The sequence below is a fragment of the Lynx rufus genome, unplaced genomic scaffold (genome assembly GCF_022079265.1).
Source record: "Lynx rufus isolate CCGP_SWC_20201006 ecotype Redwood Valley unplaced genomic scaffold, mLynRuf1.p SCAF_15, whole genome shotgun sequence".
Lineage (NCBI taxonomy): Eukaryota > Metazoa > Chordata > Mammalia > Carnivora > Felidae > Lynx > Lynx rufus.
In genome coordinates, this window is record NW_025814829.1 from 52,871,577 (window position 1) to 52,893,522 (window position 21,946).

The 21,946-nt window shown below is 53.8% G+C and overlaps 1 protein-coding gene across 1 annotated transcript in view; it reads left to right on the plus strand.

The window, feature by feature from the left end:
- The window catches only part of GPR161 (G protein-coupled receptor 161), a 48,867-nt gene that overhangs the window by 23,388 nt on the left and 3,533 nt on the right, over positions 1 to 21,946 (plus strand). The window contains exons 3-5 of the mRNA XM_047077333.1: positions 4,007 to 4,424; positions 14,207 to 14,931; positions 19,854 to 19,958. Of these exons, the coding sequence (XP_046933289.1) occupies positions 4,007 to 4,424; positions 14,207 to 14,931; positions 19,854 to 19,958 (1,248 nt within the window). The remainder of the gene's footprint in view (positions 1 to 4,006; positions 4,425 to 14,206; positions 14,932 to 19,853; positions 19,959 to 21,946) is intronic.

Sequence of the window (21,946 nt, forward strand, 5' to 3'; positions counted from 1 at the left end):
ATTGTGATGTGCCTTGTGCAGACTTTTGTCTGATTTACTCTTGGAATTTGATATGCCCTTTCATTCTGAGGACTTGTATGTTTCTTTAACCCTAGAAAATGTTCAGTCATATCTTTAAATACTGTGTAGACCCAACCCACTGTAAATTGGATGCTTTTGACTCAAGTAACGGAAGCCTCAATGAAAATAGGTCTCAAAGTCATTTTAAGAAATATGTTATTTCACATTAAGTAGATTAAGATATAGTATTAAAATGTGTATTTCACATAACAAGAGGCCAGGATGCAGTGACTTGAGCATCTGTTAATCCAGCAGCCCAAGGATCCAGCTCTCTGCTGACTTAGCATCTAAGGATGCCAAGATGGCTGCCTTTGCCCTGTCTGTGCCTTCTTTGCCGTTAGGGCCATTAGGAAAAGATTTTTCTTCCCAATGTCTTTGTGAGATCAAAGCAGCTTTTCCTAGATATCCCCTTCTCCACCCTGTTTATCCCCAGACATCTCTTTCCGACTTCTTTGCCAGAATTGCAAGGAGAAAGGACACAGTGATTACTTTAGACTTACCGGGATCTAGCTCCCCAAACTGGGGATGGGATCAACCTTCAGAGTCACTGGGAGAAGGATTGGACACCAAAACGAAGTAAGAGGTCTGCCAGTCAGGAGAAAAACCAGAGTGATTGTTGGGTAGGCACCCAGCAGTGTTTGCCACCCGTGTTCTCGTTAATGTCTCTTGCTGCCACTTCTGTTGAACATGTGTTGTATCTTTTTATCCTGTCCTTCATGAATCTTGACTTTTATTTCCTATTTTCAGTTTCTTAATCTTTTGATTGCATTCTGGGTAATTTCCTCAGAGCTGTCTTCTAGTTTACTATCTTTCTCTTTAGCTAAATCTGCTGTGCAGCATGACCATTGAGTTTTCAATGTTAACAACTAAAATTTTAATTTCTGTAATTTCTGTTTGGTTCTGTTTCATGTCTTATTCTTTCATTATGGTTCTTACCTCTTTTCTTTTTAAAGATTTTAATTGTGTGTATAGTCTCGTTCATCTTTTTCTATTAATTTAAGTTCTTGGAATGTCAATTCTGTTTTTGTATGTTTGTTTGTTTTGTTGACGCTCCCTCATTGTGAATTGTATGCACTCACTTTCACTGAGTGTTTATTTTGAGAATGTGGAAATTCACTACAGAGCCATTTTATATTTACTTCTACAGCATTAATTAAAAAAAATTTTTTTTAACGTTTAGTTATTTTTGAGACCGAGCATGAACGGGGGAGGGTCAGAGAGAGAGGGAGACACAGAATCTGAAACAGGCTACATGCATATGTAGCTTTGTTAGATATCGCTACCTTCCCCTCCACTGGGCTTTGCCCCTTTGCACGCACATCTGGAACAGAGGGGAATGCCCCTCTCCCCGCAGCCTCGCCACCAGAACGTGAAAGGAAAGAAACGGTGTCTTTGTGTAGTTTTGTGTGCATTTCTCTTATTTTCATTGCAACTGGGCATCTTTTCGTACGTTTGAGTACGATTGGTCTATCGCTTCCTGTGAACCATTTACGTCTTTTCATGCCCAGTTTTATTGAGATATAAATTGACACATTAACATCGTGAACGTCTATGGTATACAACTTAACGATCTGAGGATGTATGTGCTGTGAAATGCCCACAAAAGTCTAGTTAACACTGAACTCCTCAGAGAGCTCCATGTTTCTGTTTATATCTTTTGCTCACGTTTCTGGTTTTTCACCTTTTCTATTTTTTTGGCATTATTTGTAAATTAGAATGATTAGTCCTTTCTCTGTGACAGAAGTGATATTTTCTCCCAGTTCATTTGTCTAATGACTCGAAGTCTGTTTTCTTTACCACCATGTTATCCCTTGTACAGTTAAGAATAATAAGCTTATGTAGGACTTTGGTTTCGAGACATCAATCAATAATTTACTTATAAGAGTTAACAAACATCCAGTTGGTTAAGTGTCTGACTTTGGCCCAGGTCACGATCTCACGGTTTGTGAGTTTGAGCCCCAGATCGGGCTCTCTGCTGTCAGCACAGAGCCCGCTTCCCATCCTCTGTCCTCCTCTCTCTCTCTGCCCCTCCCCTGCTCATGCTTTCTTTATCTCAAAAATAAATAATAAACATTAAAAAAAAAGGAGTTGGGGTGCCTGGGTGGCTCAGTCGGTTGGGCATCCAACTTTGGCTCAGGTTCGCGATCTCATAGCTCATGGGTTCGAGCCCTGCGCTGGGCTCTGTGCTGACAGCTCAGAGCCTGGATCCTTCTTCGGATTCTGTGTCTCCTTCTGTCTCTGCCTCTCCTCCCTCCTCTCTCAAAAATGGATAAACGTTAAAAAAAAAATTAAAAAAAAAACAAAAGAATTATCTGGTGCCGCTCCAGCCAGCAGGCCTCGGGTTTGTGGTTCTGACCCACCGCCGTCAGGCTCACTGAAAAGGGAAGCTTTCTAGCCAGCACTTAGGACTGCTGGAAAGAGAAGAAAGGCTGCCTCTTCTGCTGGAAACAGAAGAAGGGCCCCCTCCCTGTGGCCAGAGGTGTTTGGACAGAGGCGTCGGTCCCGGCGGCTGCGGGGAAGGCTCTGTGCTGTGTGTGGGCAGTTCAGGCCCCAGGGTCCTTGTCGTCTGGCTCATGGAAAGGAAATCTTTCCTTCTGGTGTCTTCTGTTTGTTGGGATCCAGAGCCGCTGGAGGAAGTGATCTGTGGGATTTTCTGGCTGATCAGAGTAGATGGCAGTTTTGGGGAAACAGGCATCTGTAGGATTTAATGTTCACCTGTTAACCTTGAGCTTTAGCCGAGATTCTGAGCCGGTGTCTCGGAGCAGGGACTGTGCCTTGTAGAGCATGGTGTCTGTGGGCCGGGAGCTCAAACTGTGCCTGCACCTACCTATTTATAATTGGTGCTTGGCTCCTTGCCCTCCTTCACCACCGCTCACAAGAAGAGTGATGCTGTCTCAATATGAGTTGTGCTTGTTGAAACCCTGCTCGGGGAACTCAGAATAGTTCCTATGATAATCTTTTTCAAAAAGTGTTCAGTTGTTTATTTTGGGAGAGAGACAACCCATGTGTGTGAGCAGGGCAGGGTCAGAGCGAGAGGGAGAAAGAATCTTTTCTTTTTAATGTTTATTTTTGCTCGTGCAAGCGGGGAGGGCAGAGAGGGCGACAGAGGATCTGAAACGGGCTCTGTGCTGACAGCCCAGAGCCCAACGTGGGGCTTGAACTCACGGACCGAACGATCGTGACCTGAGCCGAAGCAGGATGCTCAACTGACTGAGCCACCCAGGTGCCCCAGCGAGAGAGAGAATCTTAAGCAGGCTCCGCGTGCGGCAGGGAGCCCCCGTGCGGGTCTCGACGTGGGTCTCAATCCCTCAACTGTGAGATCACGACCTGAGCCGAGATCAAGAGTTAGACGCTCAACTGACTGAGCCCCCCCGCGCGCCCTCCTGTGATAATCTTATTGTCAGACGTTAGTGGGCACGCGAATCAGCTGGGGTGAGAATGCAGATTCTGATTCAGGAAGTCAGAGGCGTGCCTGAGCCGTGGGCTGCCGTGATGCCGGTGCTGCGGTTCAGGGACCTCCCTGAGTTGCGGGGGCCCCGAAGCAGCAGTCCACAGCGCGTTTGAAACAGAATCACCTGTCCCCTGCTCGTTTCAAACGCAGACTCCTAGGTTGGACCTCGGGTCTCTGGGACCAGCCTGTCTCGGCTGGGGCCTGAGGATCGGCTCTCTGGCTGGCGCCGCTTCCTAAGTGACGTCACAGGTTTTGAACCGCTGGCCCTGGGGAAAACGAATAGGATGGTTTAGGTTGGACGAGCCCATCGTTCAAGGAGGCAGACACGTGGAGCCGCACGGAAAGTCGGTTGTAGAAAGCAGGCCGGTGGGGAAGACTGGCTGAGAGCCTCGGGACTGGCAGGAGAACGGGGGCCTCTGCTGCTCTTCTCTCCAGTGCGTAGGATGCGATTTGACGAGTCTTTCCCCGTCCCCTGGTCTCACCTTCTTTTTCTAGTCGTCCGGCATGCTCTGCCCACCGCACGCCGAGGTGCCCTGACCATGAGCCTCAACTCCTCCCTCGGCCACGGGAAGGAGCTGAGTAACCTCACAGAGGAGGAGGGTGGCGGAGAGGGGGTCGTCGTCACCAGCTTCGTTGCCATCATCATCATCACCGTGTTCGTCTGCCTGGGCAACCTGGTCATCGTGGTCACCTTGTACAAGAAGTCCTACCTCCTCACCCTCAGCAACAAGTTCGTCTTCAGCCTGACCCTGTCCAACTTCCTGCTGTCCGTGCTGGTGCTGCCTTTCGTGGCCACCAGCTCCATCCGGAGGGAATGGATCTTCGGCGTGGTCTGGTGCAACTTCTCCGCCCTTCTGTACCTGCTGATCAGCTCGGCCAGCATGCTCACGCTGGGGGTCATAGCTGTCGACCGGTAAGCTTGCCGCAGACGTCGAGAATGGAAGAGTTAAGGAGCGTGTGCAGAGCGGGAACGGGAGACATCATCTCGTTTTAGCTCCTTGGGAGGATGTCAGGGGCCTCTGCCGGGGAGGGTGAGAAAGCCTCTTCCATCCCTTCAACCAGAGCATCTCTGATTTCAGCTGACCGACACTGCATATAGGTTTAGTCTTTAAAAGAAGTTCCATTGCTTACAAAGAAAGTTCTTGAAATCTCTGGCCCGCGCTTTAAGGATGAGAAAAAGAAGCCGGGGAGGGTGATGCGTCAGAGATGTTGGTTTCCCAGAGGGCTGCCTGCCGTCTGCTGCTTTGGTTGGGCCCCGGGATTCATCTTGCTTATTAGGATTTTGCTCTGATGGTCAGTCCGTTCACCACAGGCCAGTGTGTGACTTCAGAGAGAGAGTAGATTCGGCTTGCGGGACGGGGGAGGAAGCTAGCAATGGAGTCAGAGGAGACTGGCCAGGGTTCTGGTCACTTGGTGACACAGTCCCTGAGCTCCCTCGGGGACCGTCAGTATTTTAGCGGACGAGTGGTAGCTGGATGGTCCATTCTGAGCTCAGGCCTCCTCTAGGCCCAAGGCCGAACCCTGTCGGCTCTCGGCGGCCGTGGGGGATGTAAAATGAAGGAAGCGACTGGTCAGAACTAATCAGTTGGCTTCTCTGAATATCTTTTTTTCTCCAGTAATGTAAATGTTACAGAAAATGTAAAGAATAAAATAAGAAATGTCCACAGTCTCACCACTGTTTCGTTTTTAGTATATTTGCCCCCAGTAATTTTTGGTTGCATACAGTACATTTTTTTTTTTACAGTACATTTTTTAAATAGGCTTTATGGCCCATGTGGTTTTTGTGAGCTGCTTTTTTACTTAACAAGTGATGGGGAGCATTTCCTTCCTCCGGCGGTTGTCACGTGCCCTTTAAGAACATGATTTTTTTTTTTCAATATATGAAGTTTATTGTCAAATTGGTTTCCATACAACACCCAGTGCTCATCCCAAAAGGTGCCCTCCTCAATACCCATCACCCACCCTCCCCTCCCTCCCACCCCCCATCAACCCTCAGTTTGTTCTCAGTTTTTAACAGTCTCTTATGCTTTCGCTCTCTCCCACTTTCATTTTTTTTCCCTTCCCCTCCCCCATGGGTTTCTCTTAAGTTTCTCAGGATCCACATAAGAGTGAAACCATATGGTATCTGTCTTTCTCTGTATGGCTTATTTCACTTAGCATCACACTCTCCAGTTCCATCCACGTTGCTACAAAGGGCCATATTTCGTTCTTTCTCATTGCCACGTAGTACTCCATTGTGTATATAAACCACAATTTCTTTATCCATTCATCAGTTGATGGACATTTAGGCTCTTTCCATAATTTGGCTCTTGTTGAGAGTGTTGCTATAAACATTGGGGTACAAGTGCCCCTATGCATCAGCACTCCTGTATCCCTTGGGTAAATTCCTAGCAGTGCTATTGCTGGGTCATAGGGTAGGTCTGTTTTTAATTTTCTGAGGAACCTCCACACTGTTTTCCAGAGCGGCTGCACCAATTTGCATTCCCACCAACAGTGCAAGAGGGTTCCCGTTTCTCCACATCCTCGCCAGCATCTGTAGTCTCCTGATTTGTTCATTTTGGCCACTCTGACTGGCGTGAGGTGATATCTGAGTGCGGTTTTGATTTGTATTTCCCTGATGAGGAGCGATGTTGAGCATCTTTTCATGTGCCTGTTGGTCATCTGGATGTCTTCTTTAGAGAAGTGTCTATTCATGTTTTCTGCCCATTTCTTCACTGGGTTAATTGTTTTTTGGGTAGAGTTTGGTGAGCTCTTTATAGATTTTGGATACTAGCTCTTTGTCTGATATGTCATTTGCAAATATCTTTTCCCATTCTGTTGGTTGCCTTTTAGTTTTGTTTGTTGTTTCCTTTGCTGTGCAGAAGCTTTTTATCTTCATAAGGTCCCAGTAGTTCATTTTTGCTTTTAATTCCCTTGCCTTTGGGGATGTGTCAAGTAAGAAATTGCTACGGCTGAGGTCACAGAGGTCTTTTCCTGCTTTCTCCTCTAGGGTTTTGATGGTTTCCTGTCTCACATTCAGGTCCTTTATCCATTTTGAGTTTATTTTTGTGAATAGTGTGAGAAAGTGGTCTAGTTTCAATCTTCTGCATGTTGCTGTCCAGTTCTCCCAGCACCATTTGTTAAGGAGACTTTTTTTCATTGGATGTTCTTTCCTGCTTTGTCAAAGATGAGTTGGCCATACGTTTGTGGGTCTAGTTCTGGGGTTTCTATTCTATTCCATTGGTCTATGTGTCTGTTTTTGTGCCAATACCATGCTGTCTTGATGATTACAGCTTTGTAGTAGAGGCTAAAGTCTGGGATTGTGATGCCTCCTGCTTTGGTCTTCTTCTTCAAAATTACTTTGGCTATTCAGGGCCTTTTGTGGTTCCATATGAATTTTAGGATTGCTTGTTCTAGTTTCGAGAAGAATGCTGGTGCAATTTTGATTGGGATTGCATTGAATGTGTAGATAGCTTTGGGTAGTATTGACATTTTGACAATATTTATTCTTCCAATCCATGAGCACGGAATGTTTTTCCATTTTTTTATATCTTCTTCAGTTTCCTTCCTAAGCTTTCTATAGTTTTCAGCATACAGATCTTTTACATCTTTGGTTAGATTTATTCCTAGGTATTTTATGCTTCTTGGTGCAATTATGAATGGAATCAGTTTCTTTATTTGTCTTTCTGTTGCTTCATTATTAGTGTATAAGAATGCAACTGATTTCTGTACATTGATTTTGTATCCTGCAACTTTGCTAAATTCATGTATCAGAAGAACATGATTTTTAATGGTTCCATATTGTGCCATCCCGTGGAGGTAGAATTTATTTTTACAGTCCCTTTGTAGCTTCCTACTTGGAGGAACATGTGTGTGGTGAAATTGTGGTTTTGGTAAGAAGAAACACACATTCGCGATTCTTCGTGTGTAAAAGGCAGGTTGTTTTCCAGAAGACTGGATAGACTTTTACTCCAGTAGCTGTTCATTGGCATCCTATCAAGACTGATTATGTAACAGTAAAAAAAGTAATTGGGGGACGCCTGGGTGGCTTAGTTGGTTGAGCATCGGACTTCGGCCCAGGTCATGATCTCACGACCTGTGAGTTCGAGCCCCGCATCAGGCTCTGTGCCGACAGCTCGGAGCCTGCTTCAGATTCTGTGTCTCCCTCTCTCTCTGCCCCTCCCCGCTCATGCTCTGTCTCTCTCTGTGTCAAAATAAATAAAACATTAAAAAAAAAAAGTAATTTGAACTTTGTTGGCAGTGGGGAGACATGGGATCTTGCCATTGTTCCAATTTCCATGTTTTTAAAAAATTGTTGATTTTTTAAATGTTTATTTGTGAGAGAGAGAAAAATCCTAAGTAGGCTCTGGGCCGGCAGCACGGAGCCTAATTTGGGGCTTGAACTCACCAACCAACTGTGAGATCATGCCCTGAGACAAAATCAAGAGTTTTAACGGACTGAGCCACCCTGGCGCCCCCAAATTACTGTTCTTTGAATTTCCTTTCCTGGGCCCTGGGTCCTGTGGGACATGGGGTGAGGGCAAACCCTAGAGGAGAGATGAGGATTTTTTTTTAAGTTTATTTATTTAGAGGGAGAGAGAGCAGGGGAGGGGCAGAGACAGAGGGAGAGAGAATCATAAGTAGGCTTCATGGTGTCAGTGCAGAGCCCAAGGTGGGGCTGGATCTCAGGAACCGTGCGAACCAAGAGCTGAACCCGTTGCTTAAGGGGCTGAGCTTAAGCCCCCTGGGGAACTGGTTTTTAAGTGCCTCTCTTGGAGCCATCTGTATATGGATGTTGGGAAATCGTACCCGCTGGGCAGGGGCAGGTGGGGGAGACTCAGTTGCTCGCTGAGATTTAGGGTTCCCAGCAAGCATGACAGCTCCTCCAGTCATGCTGTCAGACGGCACCATCCCAGAGAGGGGTGACCTCTTTTGGTGCCTTATTCTCTCCTGTGGGGGTGCTGGCCGGATGGCTATGTAGGAAGGGCTCTGGGCCTGGTCCTTAGGGCGGCAGGATACCAGTGGGCACAGCACACAGACCTTGCCCACGTGTTTACACATAGGCGGCAGAGGCCTGCCAGCGAGGGTGGGTGTGGACACAAAGCATAGGGAACTAGCGCGGCCCAGTCCTGCTTGGGGTGGCAGGGCCTGGAGGGCTCCCCGGAAGAGGTGCCACTTGAGTAAGTCCTAACCGCGAGTAGGATGGCACAGGCCTGGAAGAGCTGGGAAAGACCCTTCGATGGAAGGAACAGCCTCCAGCAGGTAGTGCGGGGAATGCATGACTAAGATGAACAGATGAGCAGAGGAACTCACAGCGGAGGGGAGGGGAAGGACCATGGAGTATGCGGTAGTGCTGGGCGGGGCCTCAAGCGGGGAGGAGGAGCCCGGGGCCGTGCAGGGGAGGTGTGGGCGTGCATCCTATGTGGCTGGAGACCCTCTCCGGCTGTTGGTGGTGGCTGGAAACACGGTGACACACACGTGTCACATTTACCCGCTGGAGCTTTGATCCACACGGCCTGACTCCACACCACCCCGTGACAGAGCCGGTCCAGAAGGGACCTGTGCTTCCCCTTGGTGACCGTTACCTCCCCACCACGAGGTGCAGCCAGGCAGGGTCTTGGCCGGTTCTGGTGATTACAGCGTACCGACCGCTGTCATCGTGTTTTCAAGTAACTTGGTGGCAGATGCAATTTACTTTTTATTGGTCATTTATTATTGGTCATGTGGCATAAAGATACAAATTGACTGGGCCAGTTTACGTGATCTGGCCCTTCTAAGTGACATAATATACTCCTTCTGCCTGCTTCATTTTAGTACATTAATTTTACTCTATCTTGCTAATTTTGGAGGTCACATATTTGTCCCAGTCTATTGGAAACCTAGAGATGCAACTCTGTGTGTGTGTGCGTGTGTGAGAGAAAGAGAGAGAGAGGCGTGGAGGGGGAGGGAGGGAGGATGAGGGAGAGAGAAAAAACAGCAATAGGACAGGAGGGAAGAAGAACAGAGAACAGGACTAGAGGAGAGAGCTGGAAACGTCTCTAAGAAAGTGGAAGGGGGTGGGGGGACGCCTGGGTGGTTCAGTCAGTTAAGCGTCCGACTTCGGCTCAGGTCATGATCCCGTGGCTTGTGAGTTCGAGCCCTGAGTTGGGCTCTGTGATGACAGCTCGGAGCCTGGATCCCGCTTCGGATTCTGTGTCTCCCTCTCTCTCTGCCCCTCCCCCACTTGTGCTCTGTCTCTGTCTCTCAAAAATGAATAAATGTTAAAAAAGAAAAAAAAAAAAAGAAAAGTGGAAGCAGAGAACCCGCCGGGGCAGGTGTCGTGACCTCCACTGAAAGGGGTTGCTCTTAATACACAGTCCTCCCAGCAAATCCTTGCAACTGGGGGCTGGCTCCCATTCTGCAGGTGAGCAGAGTGAGGCTTTGTGAACCTGCCCAAGCTCACGTGGCTGGTAGACAGCTCGTCGGGTTCCCAGGAGGCGAAGGCGGGACTCAGAGCAGACTGCAGAGGGAGCCACCCATCAAGTCCAGCAACCGGCTAGTTTGGCCGAGGGTTTCTCAAGCTGGCACTGCTGACGTTGTGGGTTGGGTCACACTTTGTGGGGATGGGGGGCCGCCCTGGGCAGCATCCCTGGCCTCTGCTCACTAGATGCCGGTGGCTCCTCCCCAGTCGTCACCACCCAGAATGTCTCCAGACATCGCCACGCGTCCCCGGGGGGACACGTCGTCCCCACCGAGAACCCCAGCTAGAGAACTCCGCAAACTAAGTTGGCAGATGAGCCAAAAGAGAACAGACCGCGTAAGAAGAATGGCTGACTGGAGGGAGATTCGGTGGGAATGTCGGTGTCCGAAACCGGCCACATGGGGAACGTCATGTGACCCGGGGAGAACTGTATCCCGAGTGAGGGTGTGACATGGTCGCTTAACCCGGCAGCTCATCGGGTTTTCGCGGCACGTGCGGGTGGACGCGGCCCCGGCTCCGAAAACGGGGTTCGGTGAGGGAAAGCGGCTGGCTCTGGGGGGCGGGTGGTTACGGTGCAGGGTCACCAGTGCCACCGGGAGAGCATCCGTCCGTGGTAGCGCACTGTCCCCGAGGTGGCTGGAGTCGGCCTCGGCTCCATCCTGTTTGCAGTGGAGGCGTCTTAGCCACACGGACCGACGTCGCTATCTTAGGGGCCGGTCTTGCAGCAGGACAGCTAAGTGAGCTTAGCTTAGCTAAGCTAAGGGCTAAGGAGCCCCTGTGTGCGTAATGAGTTTTCGGTTACACGAGATGTCGTGGGAGGCTCTTCTGGGACCTGGGGTCGTGCTTGGGCTCATGCCTGAAAATGAGCTGCTGGGGAAAAGACAGAGCTTCAGAAGCCAGTTAAGAGCACGGAAGGCAAAAGAAGCCCCTCTGTTCGGTCCTCTAGTGACGTGCAGGGACACAGGGAGCTGCTGTCATTCTGTATTTTCCTTTGAACCTGCAGCAGGCCTCAGTGAGGCTAAGTTTAAAACATGAGGTTTCAAATCTACAAAATCCGTGTCTTTCCTTGGGCAGATGGGGGATGTTCTGTATCTTGATAGAGCCGTAGATTTGTGCGTTTCATCGTATATAAGTTTTACAAAAAATGAAATGGAGGGTAACTGGGCAGCACCCTGGCCCGTGGCGGCCTCTCTGACTCTGGGAGACTGACCCCTCGGGAGCCGGCCTCCGGCCCCCAGCATCCCGGTGGGACTCGGGGCTCAGCTGGGAGAGGTTATGGTCACGTCCCACTGGAATTGCTCGTGGCCGGGACCTTAGTCAGCGGGTGAAACAAATCCCATTTATTATAGAAAAGGAGGAGTCTTGCCATAAAATAATAATAATACCTGGATGTTGAGAATAGCCAGAAGGATTACGTGTGGAGGACCGCTTATTAATTGTAATTATTTTTACAACCGCCAGAACAGGGCTGGTCAAAGGAGCCTGGGGCAGTTAACATTCCCTGGCCCGGCTTTGCTGCGCTGCTGCCCCTGGGGTGTCTTGAGGTCAGAGCGCCTGCACACGGTTTAAAAGGGCAGAGAAAAATAGAAATCTCTGCCTTGTTTCTTTTTAAGAGTGAAGGAAACCTCCTAGGCAGCCCTCAATCCCACCCTAGCAGACCCCCTCACGTTTCGTTGGCTGGGATGGTGCCACACAGGTCAGTGTCTTGGCCATGACTTGGCAAGAGGCAGGAGACCACCAGAATGGCCCGATTCATCTCTCGGGACTCAGAAGGGCCCAGTGTCCCCATTCAGTCATAGCAGTTGGGAGCAGCACGAACGATCTGGGTTCCCGTTTTCAGGAAGGAAGGGGGAAAGGTCGGTGGACAGGCAGAGACCAAGCTCCACCCCCGCCATGTGAAGAGGAGGCACGACGCAGGCCTTTCCCTCAGTCTGGCCCCCGAGTTCTTGGGGCCAGGGCTTCTGTGCTTCCCACGTTACAGATGAAGGCCACCCAAGGTCACACAGCTTGTAGACGGGAGAGCTGCCCTCTGGACCCAGGGATCCTAGCTCCAAAGGCATGCCTCTTTCCCTGGGCTGCTCGGACTTTGCAAGATGCAAACCCAGGTACCAGCGTAAGACACTGATTGTTTCATCCCAGGCCACGTGCAATAATAGATAGCCGTGACCCATCCCAGGGTCCCCACGAGATCCTCTTTTCAGATCCCACACCCGGGGAGCGTGTAGCCGGACAGCAGCAGCCCCTGGCTCACCTCCGGTTAGGAAGGCCCTTCAGGGGCGCCTGGCTGGCTCAGTCGGTGGAGCATGCAACTCTTGATATCAGGGTTGTGAGTTCAAGTCTCATGTGGGGTGTAGAGATTATTTAAAAATCTTTTTTTTTTCATTTTATTTTTTAATGTTTATTTATTTTTGAGAGAGAGAGACAGAGCATGAGCAGGGCAGGGGCAGAGAGAGAGGGAGACACAGAATCTGAAGCAGGCTCCAGTCTCTGAGCTGAGAACACAGAGCCCGACACGGGGCTCGAACTCATGAACGGTGAGATCATGACCTGAGCTGACGTCGGACACCCAACCGACTTGAGTTACCCAGGTGCCCCCCAGTTGTTTTTTTTTTTTTTTTTTTTTTTTTAGAGAAGCAGGGACACCTGGGTGGCTCAGTGGGTTAAGCGTCCGACTTTGGCTCAGGTCATGATCTCACGGTACGTGGGTTCGAGCCCCGCGTCGGGCTCTGTGCTGACAGCTCGGAGCCTGGATCCTGCTTCGGATTCTGTGTCTCCCTCTCTCTCTGCCCCTCCCCTGCTCGCGTGCTCTTGCTCTCTCTCTCTCTCTCTCTCTCTCAAATATAAATAAACGTTTAAAAAAATTTTTAAAAAAGGGAAAGTCTTTCACAAAGGGTGTAGATGGGGGAAGCCTTCCCTCCAAGAGAGTGGGCAAGCAGCATGTGGCAGGCCGTGGGCCCTGTCCCTGCGCTGCTGGTGCCCCGGGGTGACTCAGGACGGGAGATGTGGGATCCTTGGCCCCGTTCGTTTTCTGCCATCCTGTCTGTACCAGGTGGCATCAGCATGGCCACCCCTGTCTTTTCCACAGGCTGCCCTCATGGGGAAACCCTAGTATTCATTAAACAGCGTTTCCTTTGGGTAAAATGTCTGGGTGGGGAGGGTGTGGTTTACTTTCAACCCCATGATCTAAATCCTCCCTGGCTTCCCCCCCCCTCCCCCGGCGCCTCCGTGCGGTGCTGAGCTCCGTGCAGGTTTCCCACGGGGCGGGCGCTGGCTCACACCTCCCCGCACCCGAGAGCTGCCTTCCTCCTCAGCGACTCCTGGGCCAGTGCCTCCGATCTCTTAAGACCTAGGTGTATGTGCATCTCCCGCAGGAAGCCTGGGCTGACCCGCCTTCTGGAACAGGTGCCCCGCCAGTGTGAACCTGGAGCCCTCCAGGCCTCCCTCCTCTGCTCAGGGCCGCGGGATTAAAAATCACCCCTGTTGTGTGGACTCCGGGACAAGACAGTTTGCGAGGAGTCGCTGGCGTGTCACTGGGGGCTGTGGGGCCAGATCGTCTGGGTTTACGTCTTGTCTCTTCCCCTTATCTTGGGCAGGCTGCTTATTCTTCCTCTGCCTTAGTGCCCTCGTGTGGAAAATGAGGGGGATGATAACACCCACCGCGTCAAGCAGTCGTTGGTGAGGATTCCATTTAGCTCTTACACCCCAGACTCATACTCTGCCCACGGGTCTGTCTCTCGCCACGTCTTCTCACTGCCTTTCCTGTACGTAGCACAGGCGTTCAGCAGGCCTTCAGTAAATGTCCATCGATTGAATGAACCCCCTAGTCCGTCAATTATTATTCTGGCTTTGTCATGACCCTCTGGAAACGAATCAATCTCAGGTTGATGTCAGCAACACAGAAGTGATCTGGCTTCATGCACGATGCCTTAGGACTCCTGTAGGTGCCCGAGATGACCCACAGCCCCGAAAATGATTGGGCTCTGGCATCGCGACTCGGAAACAGGACCGCCTGAGCCCTGGGTTCATCCTGGCCTCCAGCTCCTGGCCGATGACGGGTCGTACAAAGCGGGGTAACACGGCAGAGTCCGTGACTTGTCCGGGAAAAGTTGGGAGAAGGGACCGTCTTCAGAGCCCCGTGACTGGGTTGGATGGAGAAATTCAACAAAGCTCCCTACCTTGGAGAGCACGGGGTGCCCGTTCAGGTGCGTTTTCTCTATTTTGACTCCTCTCTCTCGCCCCCTCCGTCCTTTCCCTAGCTACTATGCTGTCCTGTACCCCATGGTGTACCCCATGAAGATCACGGGGAACCGCGCCGTGATGGCGCTTGTCTACATATGGCTTCACTCCCTCATCGGCTGCCTGCCGCCTCTCTTTGGTTGGTCGTCGGTGGAGTTTGACGAGTTCAAGTGGATGTGTGTGGCTGCGTGGCACCGGGAGCCCGGCTATACCGCCTTCTGGCAGATCTGGTGTGCCCTCTTCCCCTTTCTGGTCATGCTGGTGTGCTATGGCTTTATCTTCCGCGTGGCCAGGGTCAAGGCGCGCAAGGTGCACTGTGGCACCGTGGTCATCGTGGAGGAGGACCCCCAGAGGGATGGGAGGAAGAACTCCAGCACCTCCACCTCCTCGTCCGGCAGTAGGAGGAACGCCTTTCAGGGCGTGGTCTATTCGGCCAACCAGTGCAAAGCCCTCATCACCATCCTGGTGGTCGTCGGTGCCTTCATGGTCACCTGGGGCCCCTACATGGTTGTCATCACCTCTGAGGCCCTCTGGGGGAAGAACTACGTCTCCCCGACCCTGGAGACCTGGGCCACGTGGCTGTCCTTTACCAGCGCCATCTGCCACCCCCTGATCTATGGGCTCTGGAACAAGACGGTTCGCAAGGAGCTGCTGGGCATGTGCTTTGGGGATCGGTATTACCGGGAGCCGTTCGTGCAGCGGCAGAGGACTTCCAGGCTCTTCAGCATTTCCAACAGGATCACAGGTAACCTGGGGACTTGCGGGGAGGGGGAGGCCCACCTCGGGCGGGAGGCCCTCTGCCGTGTTGACGGGTGAGCTCTCAGACCGACGGCGGCCTCGAGGCTCCAAGCACGGTGTGCGTCGGGGGAGGAACGTCCCGGCGCGTCCCCCGTGATTCCCAGGCGGCTTTCGGCAGGGGACACCAGAGTTCAGAAGTCCGTTTTCGGCGTCCCCAGCCACGGCACGCTGGCCTTTCTACAGACGAAAGAACCCAAGCATTGGACCGGGCTCCCCTCTGCTGTTGGCCAGTCCCTTCGTGTCGGTGTTCTGTAAAGCAGAGTCCACCTTCAGGCACCCCCGCCCCTCCTCGGCTCCACCTCCCCGATCGTGCTCCTCCCCCCCATCGCGCTCTTCCCCCCTCCTATCGCGCTCCTCCCCCCTCCCATCGCGCTCCTCCTCCCTCCCTCGGCTCCTCCCCCCATCGCGCTCCTCCCCCCCATTGCGCTCCTCCCCCCCATCACGCTCCTCCCCCCCATCGCGCTCCTCCCCCCCATCGCGCTCTTCCCCCCTCCTATCGCTCTCTTCCCCCCTCCTATCGCGCTCCTCCCCCCTCCCATCGCGCTCCTCCCCCCTCCCATCGCGCTCCTCCCCCCTCCCATCCCGCTCCTCCCCCCTCCCATCCCGCTCCTCCCCCCTCCCATCCCGCTCCTCCCCCCTCCCATCCCACTCCTCCTCCCCTCCTCGGCTGCTCCTCCCTGATCGCGCTCCTCCTCGGGCCTCTCATGCTGGTCAGCGGTTTCCTCCTGCCGATGCCAGTAATTCACGTGTGTCAGCGCCAAACCCCAGCCCTCCGCCCTGCCGCCTTGAAATGGCACTGTCCCCTGTGTGTAAAGCTGCTCCATCCGGTAACTGATCTGGGAGCTAACAAGCTTCTGGAGGTGATCCTCTCACCTTTGGTGAGACCCAGAGGACTCGCTCTAGGCAGGGATAGATTTTTTTTTTTTTTTAACCCTTTTTATTTGGAAATAATTGTAGACTTGGAGAAGAGCTGGGAAGAGAGGACAGAGACTTCCCACCCACCCCGCTTCTCCTGGCGTTCACATCTGGCCGAATCATAGCAGTTACCAAACCAAGATACTAACATTGGGGCAGTGCTGTTAACTATGCACTGCTTGAGGCAGATTTCCCCTGTGTTCCCAGTCAGGTCCTTTTGCTGTTCCAGGATCCGGTTCGCGATCAGGTCATGGCTCCCTTTGTCTTCTTGAAGCTTTGACAAGTCTTTGCTCTTCCCCTGTCTTCTGTGACATTGGCACTTTTTTAGAGTACTGCTAAGGGGGTTTTTAGGATGCCCTTGGTTTGTGTTCAGCTGATGTGTTGTCAGGATTAGAATGAGGTTCTACGTCTTTGGCAGGAATGCTGGGGGAGGGGGGGTGCTGTGGTCTTCTCCGTGATCACATCAGGGGCACATATGTCATTATGTCTTATTACTGGTTTAGGTTGCCTTGACGTCTCGGTTGATGCCTTGGCTCAGGCTGCTATCACCAAACACCATAGACTAGGGGGCTTAAACCATAGACCTGTATTTCTCACATTTCGGGCGACTGGAAGTCTGAGATCAAGGTGCCACGTGGTTGGAGCCCGGTGAGACCACACTTCCTAGCTGTCCCCTTGCTGCGTCCTCACGTGGATATGGGGAGATGGGACAGGGCAAGCCCTGTGGTCTCTTCTTATGAGGCCCCCACCCTCATGACCTCATCTGCTCCGGATTACCTCCTGAAGTTCCTACTTCTGGATACCATCATACCGGGGTTAGGGCTTCAATGTATGAATTTTGGGGGGAACACACTGTGTCCGCACAGTTCACGAGGCATCTGCCAGGTTTCTCCGTCGTAAAGTCACTGTTTTTTCCACTGTAATTAAGAAATACACTGGGGGAGAGCCTTTGAGGCTCTGCAAATACCCTGTCTCTCCCTCAGCCTTCACCCACTACTCTTAGCATCCACTGGTGGATCTTGCCTCCAGCGGTTATTACCGTGTTGTTCTGATGGGGAAGTAGCCGGATTTTTAGGGCCATGTTTGAGGGAGATTATCACCCGGATGAGCCGTTGGAAGAGAGATTTGAGGGCTCTTGGATCGACTGGAAAAAGCTAGTTCAGGTTACAGTTCTCTTCTTTTTCTGGGTGACTTTGGGCAGCTCAGACCACTCGAGAGAAAGGTTCCTGTTCGTGGAATAGAGAGGCCTTCCACCTTCCCTCTCAAGAACGAATCCCCCGGGGTTGTGCGTACTCAGTGGTAGTATTGTTGGGAGATCTTTTCCACGAGGCAGTAAGAAACCAACATCACTGATTTATTTCGTGGGCTGATGGAGTGTTACTTCTTGAGAGAGGAAGGAAGTCGCGGACTTTTTCTTCTTCTTTTTCTCCTTTTTTTTTTTTTTTTTTTTTGTAAGTAGGCTCCATGCCCAACATGGTGCTTGAATTCATGACCCTGAGATCAAGAGAGGGAGTTTTCATTCTGAGCAGAGGAGGAGAAGAACCTTTCCGTATCCCAGTATTGTAACCACCGAAATGCCCATTGCCTGCCCCTGCAAGTCCCTGTTGCCAAGTACGACTTGTGAGCCAGGACTGCATTCACGGTCTGGCTTCATTTCTCTGAGTAACTTACTCAGATTTGGTAAAATCGCTCCTCTTTTAGGCAAAAAGTGTATGTTTTGCCCTCCATTGAAGTGAAGAGTGGGGAAAGAGAAAGAAAGAGGGAAGAGAATAGAGGAGGGAGAGGGTAGCCAGCACCAAAACAAACATCGGCTTTTGGCCAGCATTTTCCACGCAGGTCGCCTGTGGTGGTGCCGGCAGAGGCCGTGGGGCCGGGAGAACGCCGGGACGCCCGCTGTGGTTTGGTGGGCAGGTCCGTGGCAGCTGGTGGCCTCCTCCTCGCTGAGGGACGAGCAGTCTTGTGGGAGGCTTTTGGGTTACAGAGTGTGTGGGCCGATGGGCTCTATGTACTTGGCCTTCCCCAGCTCCTGAATGTTGGACAAGGAGCAGAACTCGGCCGCCCTCGCTCCACGCCCTTCTGGGCCGAAGAGGGAGGCCCGGCCTCCACCTCTGGGCCTCTGTCCCTCTGGCCGAGCCAGGGAGCGCGGACCCTCCTCTGACGCCCCCTGTGGGCCTGGCTTGCATCCGCCCAGACTCCTGAAAGCCAAATCCGCTTTCCGTCCCTGGAGCCTGCATTCTGGGCCACCTCCCTCACCTCCGGGAGTGCTGAGCTCGGTGGTAGCAGAGGGAAAGAGGGGGGTAAGACCCCTTCCAAAGGAGCAACAGAGGTCTGGAGGGTCTGTCTTGTTCCTCTCCGTTTGCGGGGCCACCTGGCTGCTGCTCGCTCGCAGGCGGTCAGCCCGGCCACGGCCACGGCCACGGCGGTCTGGCCCCCGTGACTCCTCACACTGCCGGAGACCAGGGCACGTTCCGGCTTTCACCACAGCCTCAGAGATGGTGTCCAAACCCCACCGCGGCCTCGGCCAGCCCACTTGGCAGTAGACTGTCCCCCACGGGCCCCTCCCCGAGCCAGGCTTCCCACGGAGACATGGCCACATTCTGAGGCTGGGGCCCTGGACCGGACGAGCATGTCTGGGCCCTTCCCTGGTGCCCCTCTCTACAGCAGCACCCAGCAGGGCCCTCTGCACCAGTGTGGTTCCCGAGTTCGTGAAGGGGTGGTCCTGAGAGAAGCCCCCGCCCCCCCCCCCCCCAGTCGTGTCCTCCTTAGCTCCAGCGAAGGCAAGAGAGCGCTTTCTCCATCACCTCGCACCCTCTGAAAACTCAGGACGGAAGTAAAGATCCGAGCCAGTAAAGATCCGAGCCATCTCCTGTCTGTAAGGGGACCGTGGGGGTGGGTAGCAGCGGTCTCTTCGGCCTGCTAGGCTGTAGGTGTTCCTCGCGTGGCCAGAGGACTTTGACTTTGTGTGCTGCCTTGTTAATTGCTAAGAGCTCCTTCTCGCGACCTCCGTGGTCTCCGGAGCGTCCGGCTCTTTTGTTCCTGGAGTCGTCATTCTCCCGGTGTTCTCTGGGGACCCGCGCAGAATTCTTTGTTTTCTTAAGCTCCCTCCACGGCCTCCGCTGAGATCCGTTTCTTTCCCTTCTTCCTCCGGTATTCCTTCTTCTCCTTCTCTCAAGCTGGGGCCTCTCCTGGAGTGTCCAGTGACGAGGCCCTGGGCGCGGGTGGAGGCCCCGCAACGGGAGCAGGAGGTGCTCGGCCCCCCGGGGAGGGTGGTCCCACTGTTACCTCCGCAGCCTGGCACCGTGCTCTCGCTTTCTCCGGCGATGCCTCGGCCCCGGCGAGGCGCCCGGGCTGGGCGGAGCCGGAGGAGGGGACCCGCCCCTGCCCAGAGACACTTTCCCTCCGGCCCCACCTGCCGCGGGGGCTCCTGGCCTCCGGTTCCTCAGCTTCCGGGCCCAGTGCGAGAACCGGCCTCCCCCCAGGCCTCCCCGGCCGCCGGCCTCCGCTCCCTGGGTCCGGCCCGCGGTCCTCGTCGGCACCTTCCCGTTGGCGGGCACTCTCTCCCGCTTGGCGCTTCACGCCTCCGGAACGCAGATTCCCCTCTGCCGCTCGGACCTCAGGAGGTCGCGGCGCGTCCACGTTGCGCGTTTAACCGGAAGATGGTCTCCCAAGACCGCTGCCTCGCGTTCTCCCTGCCACCCGCCTTGTTGGGGTGTGTCGTTGTTGGGAGAGCTTCCTCTTTGGGGGAGCCACGCCCCCGGGGCAGGAACGAGGGGCAGAGGGGGAGAGGGCGGCCGGGGGCTCCCCGTCTTGCGGTGGGTTGACGGCACGGCTTGCGAGTGACAGAGGGGACAGGAGAGCAGGAGGGGGGGCCGGTGGGGACCGCTGGAGTGGGAGGGACGGGGGCTGCCCTGGCGGGACCTGGACCGTGCTGACGGCGCCGACTCTGCCTTCCAGACCTGGGCCTGTCCCCACACCTCACGGCGCTCATGGCAGGCGGACAGCCCCTGGGGAACAGCAGCAGCACCGGGGACACCGGCTTCAGCTGCTCCCAGGACTCAGGTAAGCCTCCCGCGCGTCACATGCCCTGGGGCCCGCTTAGCAGCCGGTGGGAGGGACCTCCCCACGCAGGTGCCTTTCCAGTTGCGGCTTTCAGCTCGCCAGCGTCTCCGGGCCTCGGTTTCTGCCCGTATCAAACCGGGATTTCCGTTCCTCTTCTCTCCGCCACACGGGGTTGTTGTGAGATCCAAATGAAGCGAGCCCCTTTGAGAAGCTGAAGGCCGCGTGCCCGTGAGTTGTTACCCTGAGTGTGACTCCCTCGGCCGTCACGGGCTCTGGGGTCCAGCTGCCTGGTGTTCAGTGTCTCATTGGCCTTTTCTGAGCTGTGCCATCTGGGGCAAGTTGCTTAATCTCTAAGCCTTGGAGCACCCCAGCTGTGAACTGGGGGTAGCTGGCCCCCATCACGGCAGCTCCCCTGAGGCCACATCCCTGGCTCACCACCCTGGCCTGCTTTGTGCCCTGCCTTTGAAAAACTCGGTCTCCCCAAAGGGACACGTCCCCGGCACAGATGCTCCCCGTCCCCCGTGGCTGCCCCCAGGGGACCCTGCGGGCCGAGCTCCTCCTTCAGGAAGTCCGCCTAGCATGCCGCTGGGCACCTCACCAGGCCCTGGTGAGAGGCGGTGGGCAGAGGCGTCTGCTCCCCATCCTGGGGCTGTAGGGAGTGGGGCTGAGCTGGAAGGAGGTGCAGAGGGCTGGGCATTGGGGGGGGGGTGCTCCATCCCCGCTGCCCAGAGCTTGTGAAAACTCCTCTCTGCCTTGACCTGAGTCTCCCCCTACCTCAGCCTGGGACCTCGACGCTGGGGTGGGCCGTGGGCAGGGACCGAGACCAGGCCTTCTGGCGCGGACAGTTTTCCCCGGAGGCAGAATATTCCCTGAGAATGTTCTTTCACCCGTCAGCCAGCGGGTTGAACCACCGTCACACCGTCTCCTCTTGCCCTGCGTCCCTCGTGTGATTTGAAGGAAGGGAAGGTCTGTGGGTCACTCCCCAGGCTCTTTGCCCATTCGCAGACGACCAGCAGGGGTCCGGAGGCAGTGTGACATCCATTCATTCAACAAATGTTTATGTGCCCAGCCCTCGCTCTGGCCAGACTCTGTACTAGGTTCCAGAGATCCAGTGGTGAGCTGTACTCATGGAACTTTCTGTGGACCTGGGAAGACGGCCCGTCATCCCACGTGCTTTCAGTAATTCTGCTATTAAAGATTATAACTGGGAGGGCAGCTTTGGAAGGGAGAATTAGAGCAGCTTCTCGGAGAGTGGCATTGAACCCCGAAGAGCAAGGAGGTGGCCAGGCAGAAGGCATAGGCGTCGTAGCCGGAGGAGCATGGCCCGGGCCGTCACACGGACCCAAGCGTGCGTGACTTCCAGCCCCGCCGTTTATCGGCTATAGTCGTGCCTCCCCGATTAGCTCCTGCCGTGTGCCGAGCACTGTGCCACATATTTCCACGTCTCAGCTCACGGTCCTCAGCCAATCCGTGAGGTGGACCGAACTACCATCCCCGCGTCGCAGCCTTGAGGACGCTGAGGGATTCGGCACCTGCCCGAGATCCTAGGTCCTCGTGGAGCACGAACTGGTGCTCTGACTCCCAGGGAATGATCTTTCTGGAGGCCAGGCGGTGATGCCTCTGCGGCTTGCTCTGAAGCAGCAAGAGGACCCCGGGGCTGCCCTGTCTCCCTCATTTCCCCAGCACTGAGGCCTTGAAGGATTGAAAGCTGGAGACCGGGATGGAGCGAGGCTGGGGACGGTGTCAGGCCAGGGTCCCGGCTCAGCCCAGCCCTCTCTAGTATGACCCGCTGCCTCCCTGCCTTTGTTTCCCTGCTCTTTTAGGGGGTATATTTTTCAATTCTTTTTTGATCCTCAAAGAACTCTACCTTTTCCAGTTTGAAATGTTGATTTAGCACAACATATTTTAACAGTGACGGGAATTCAGACCGTAAGAAGGATCCTCAGAACACAGAGCTCCGAGGGCCCTGCCCCGCACTGAGCCCTGCC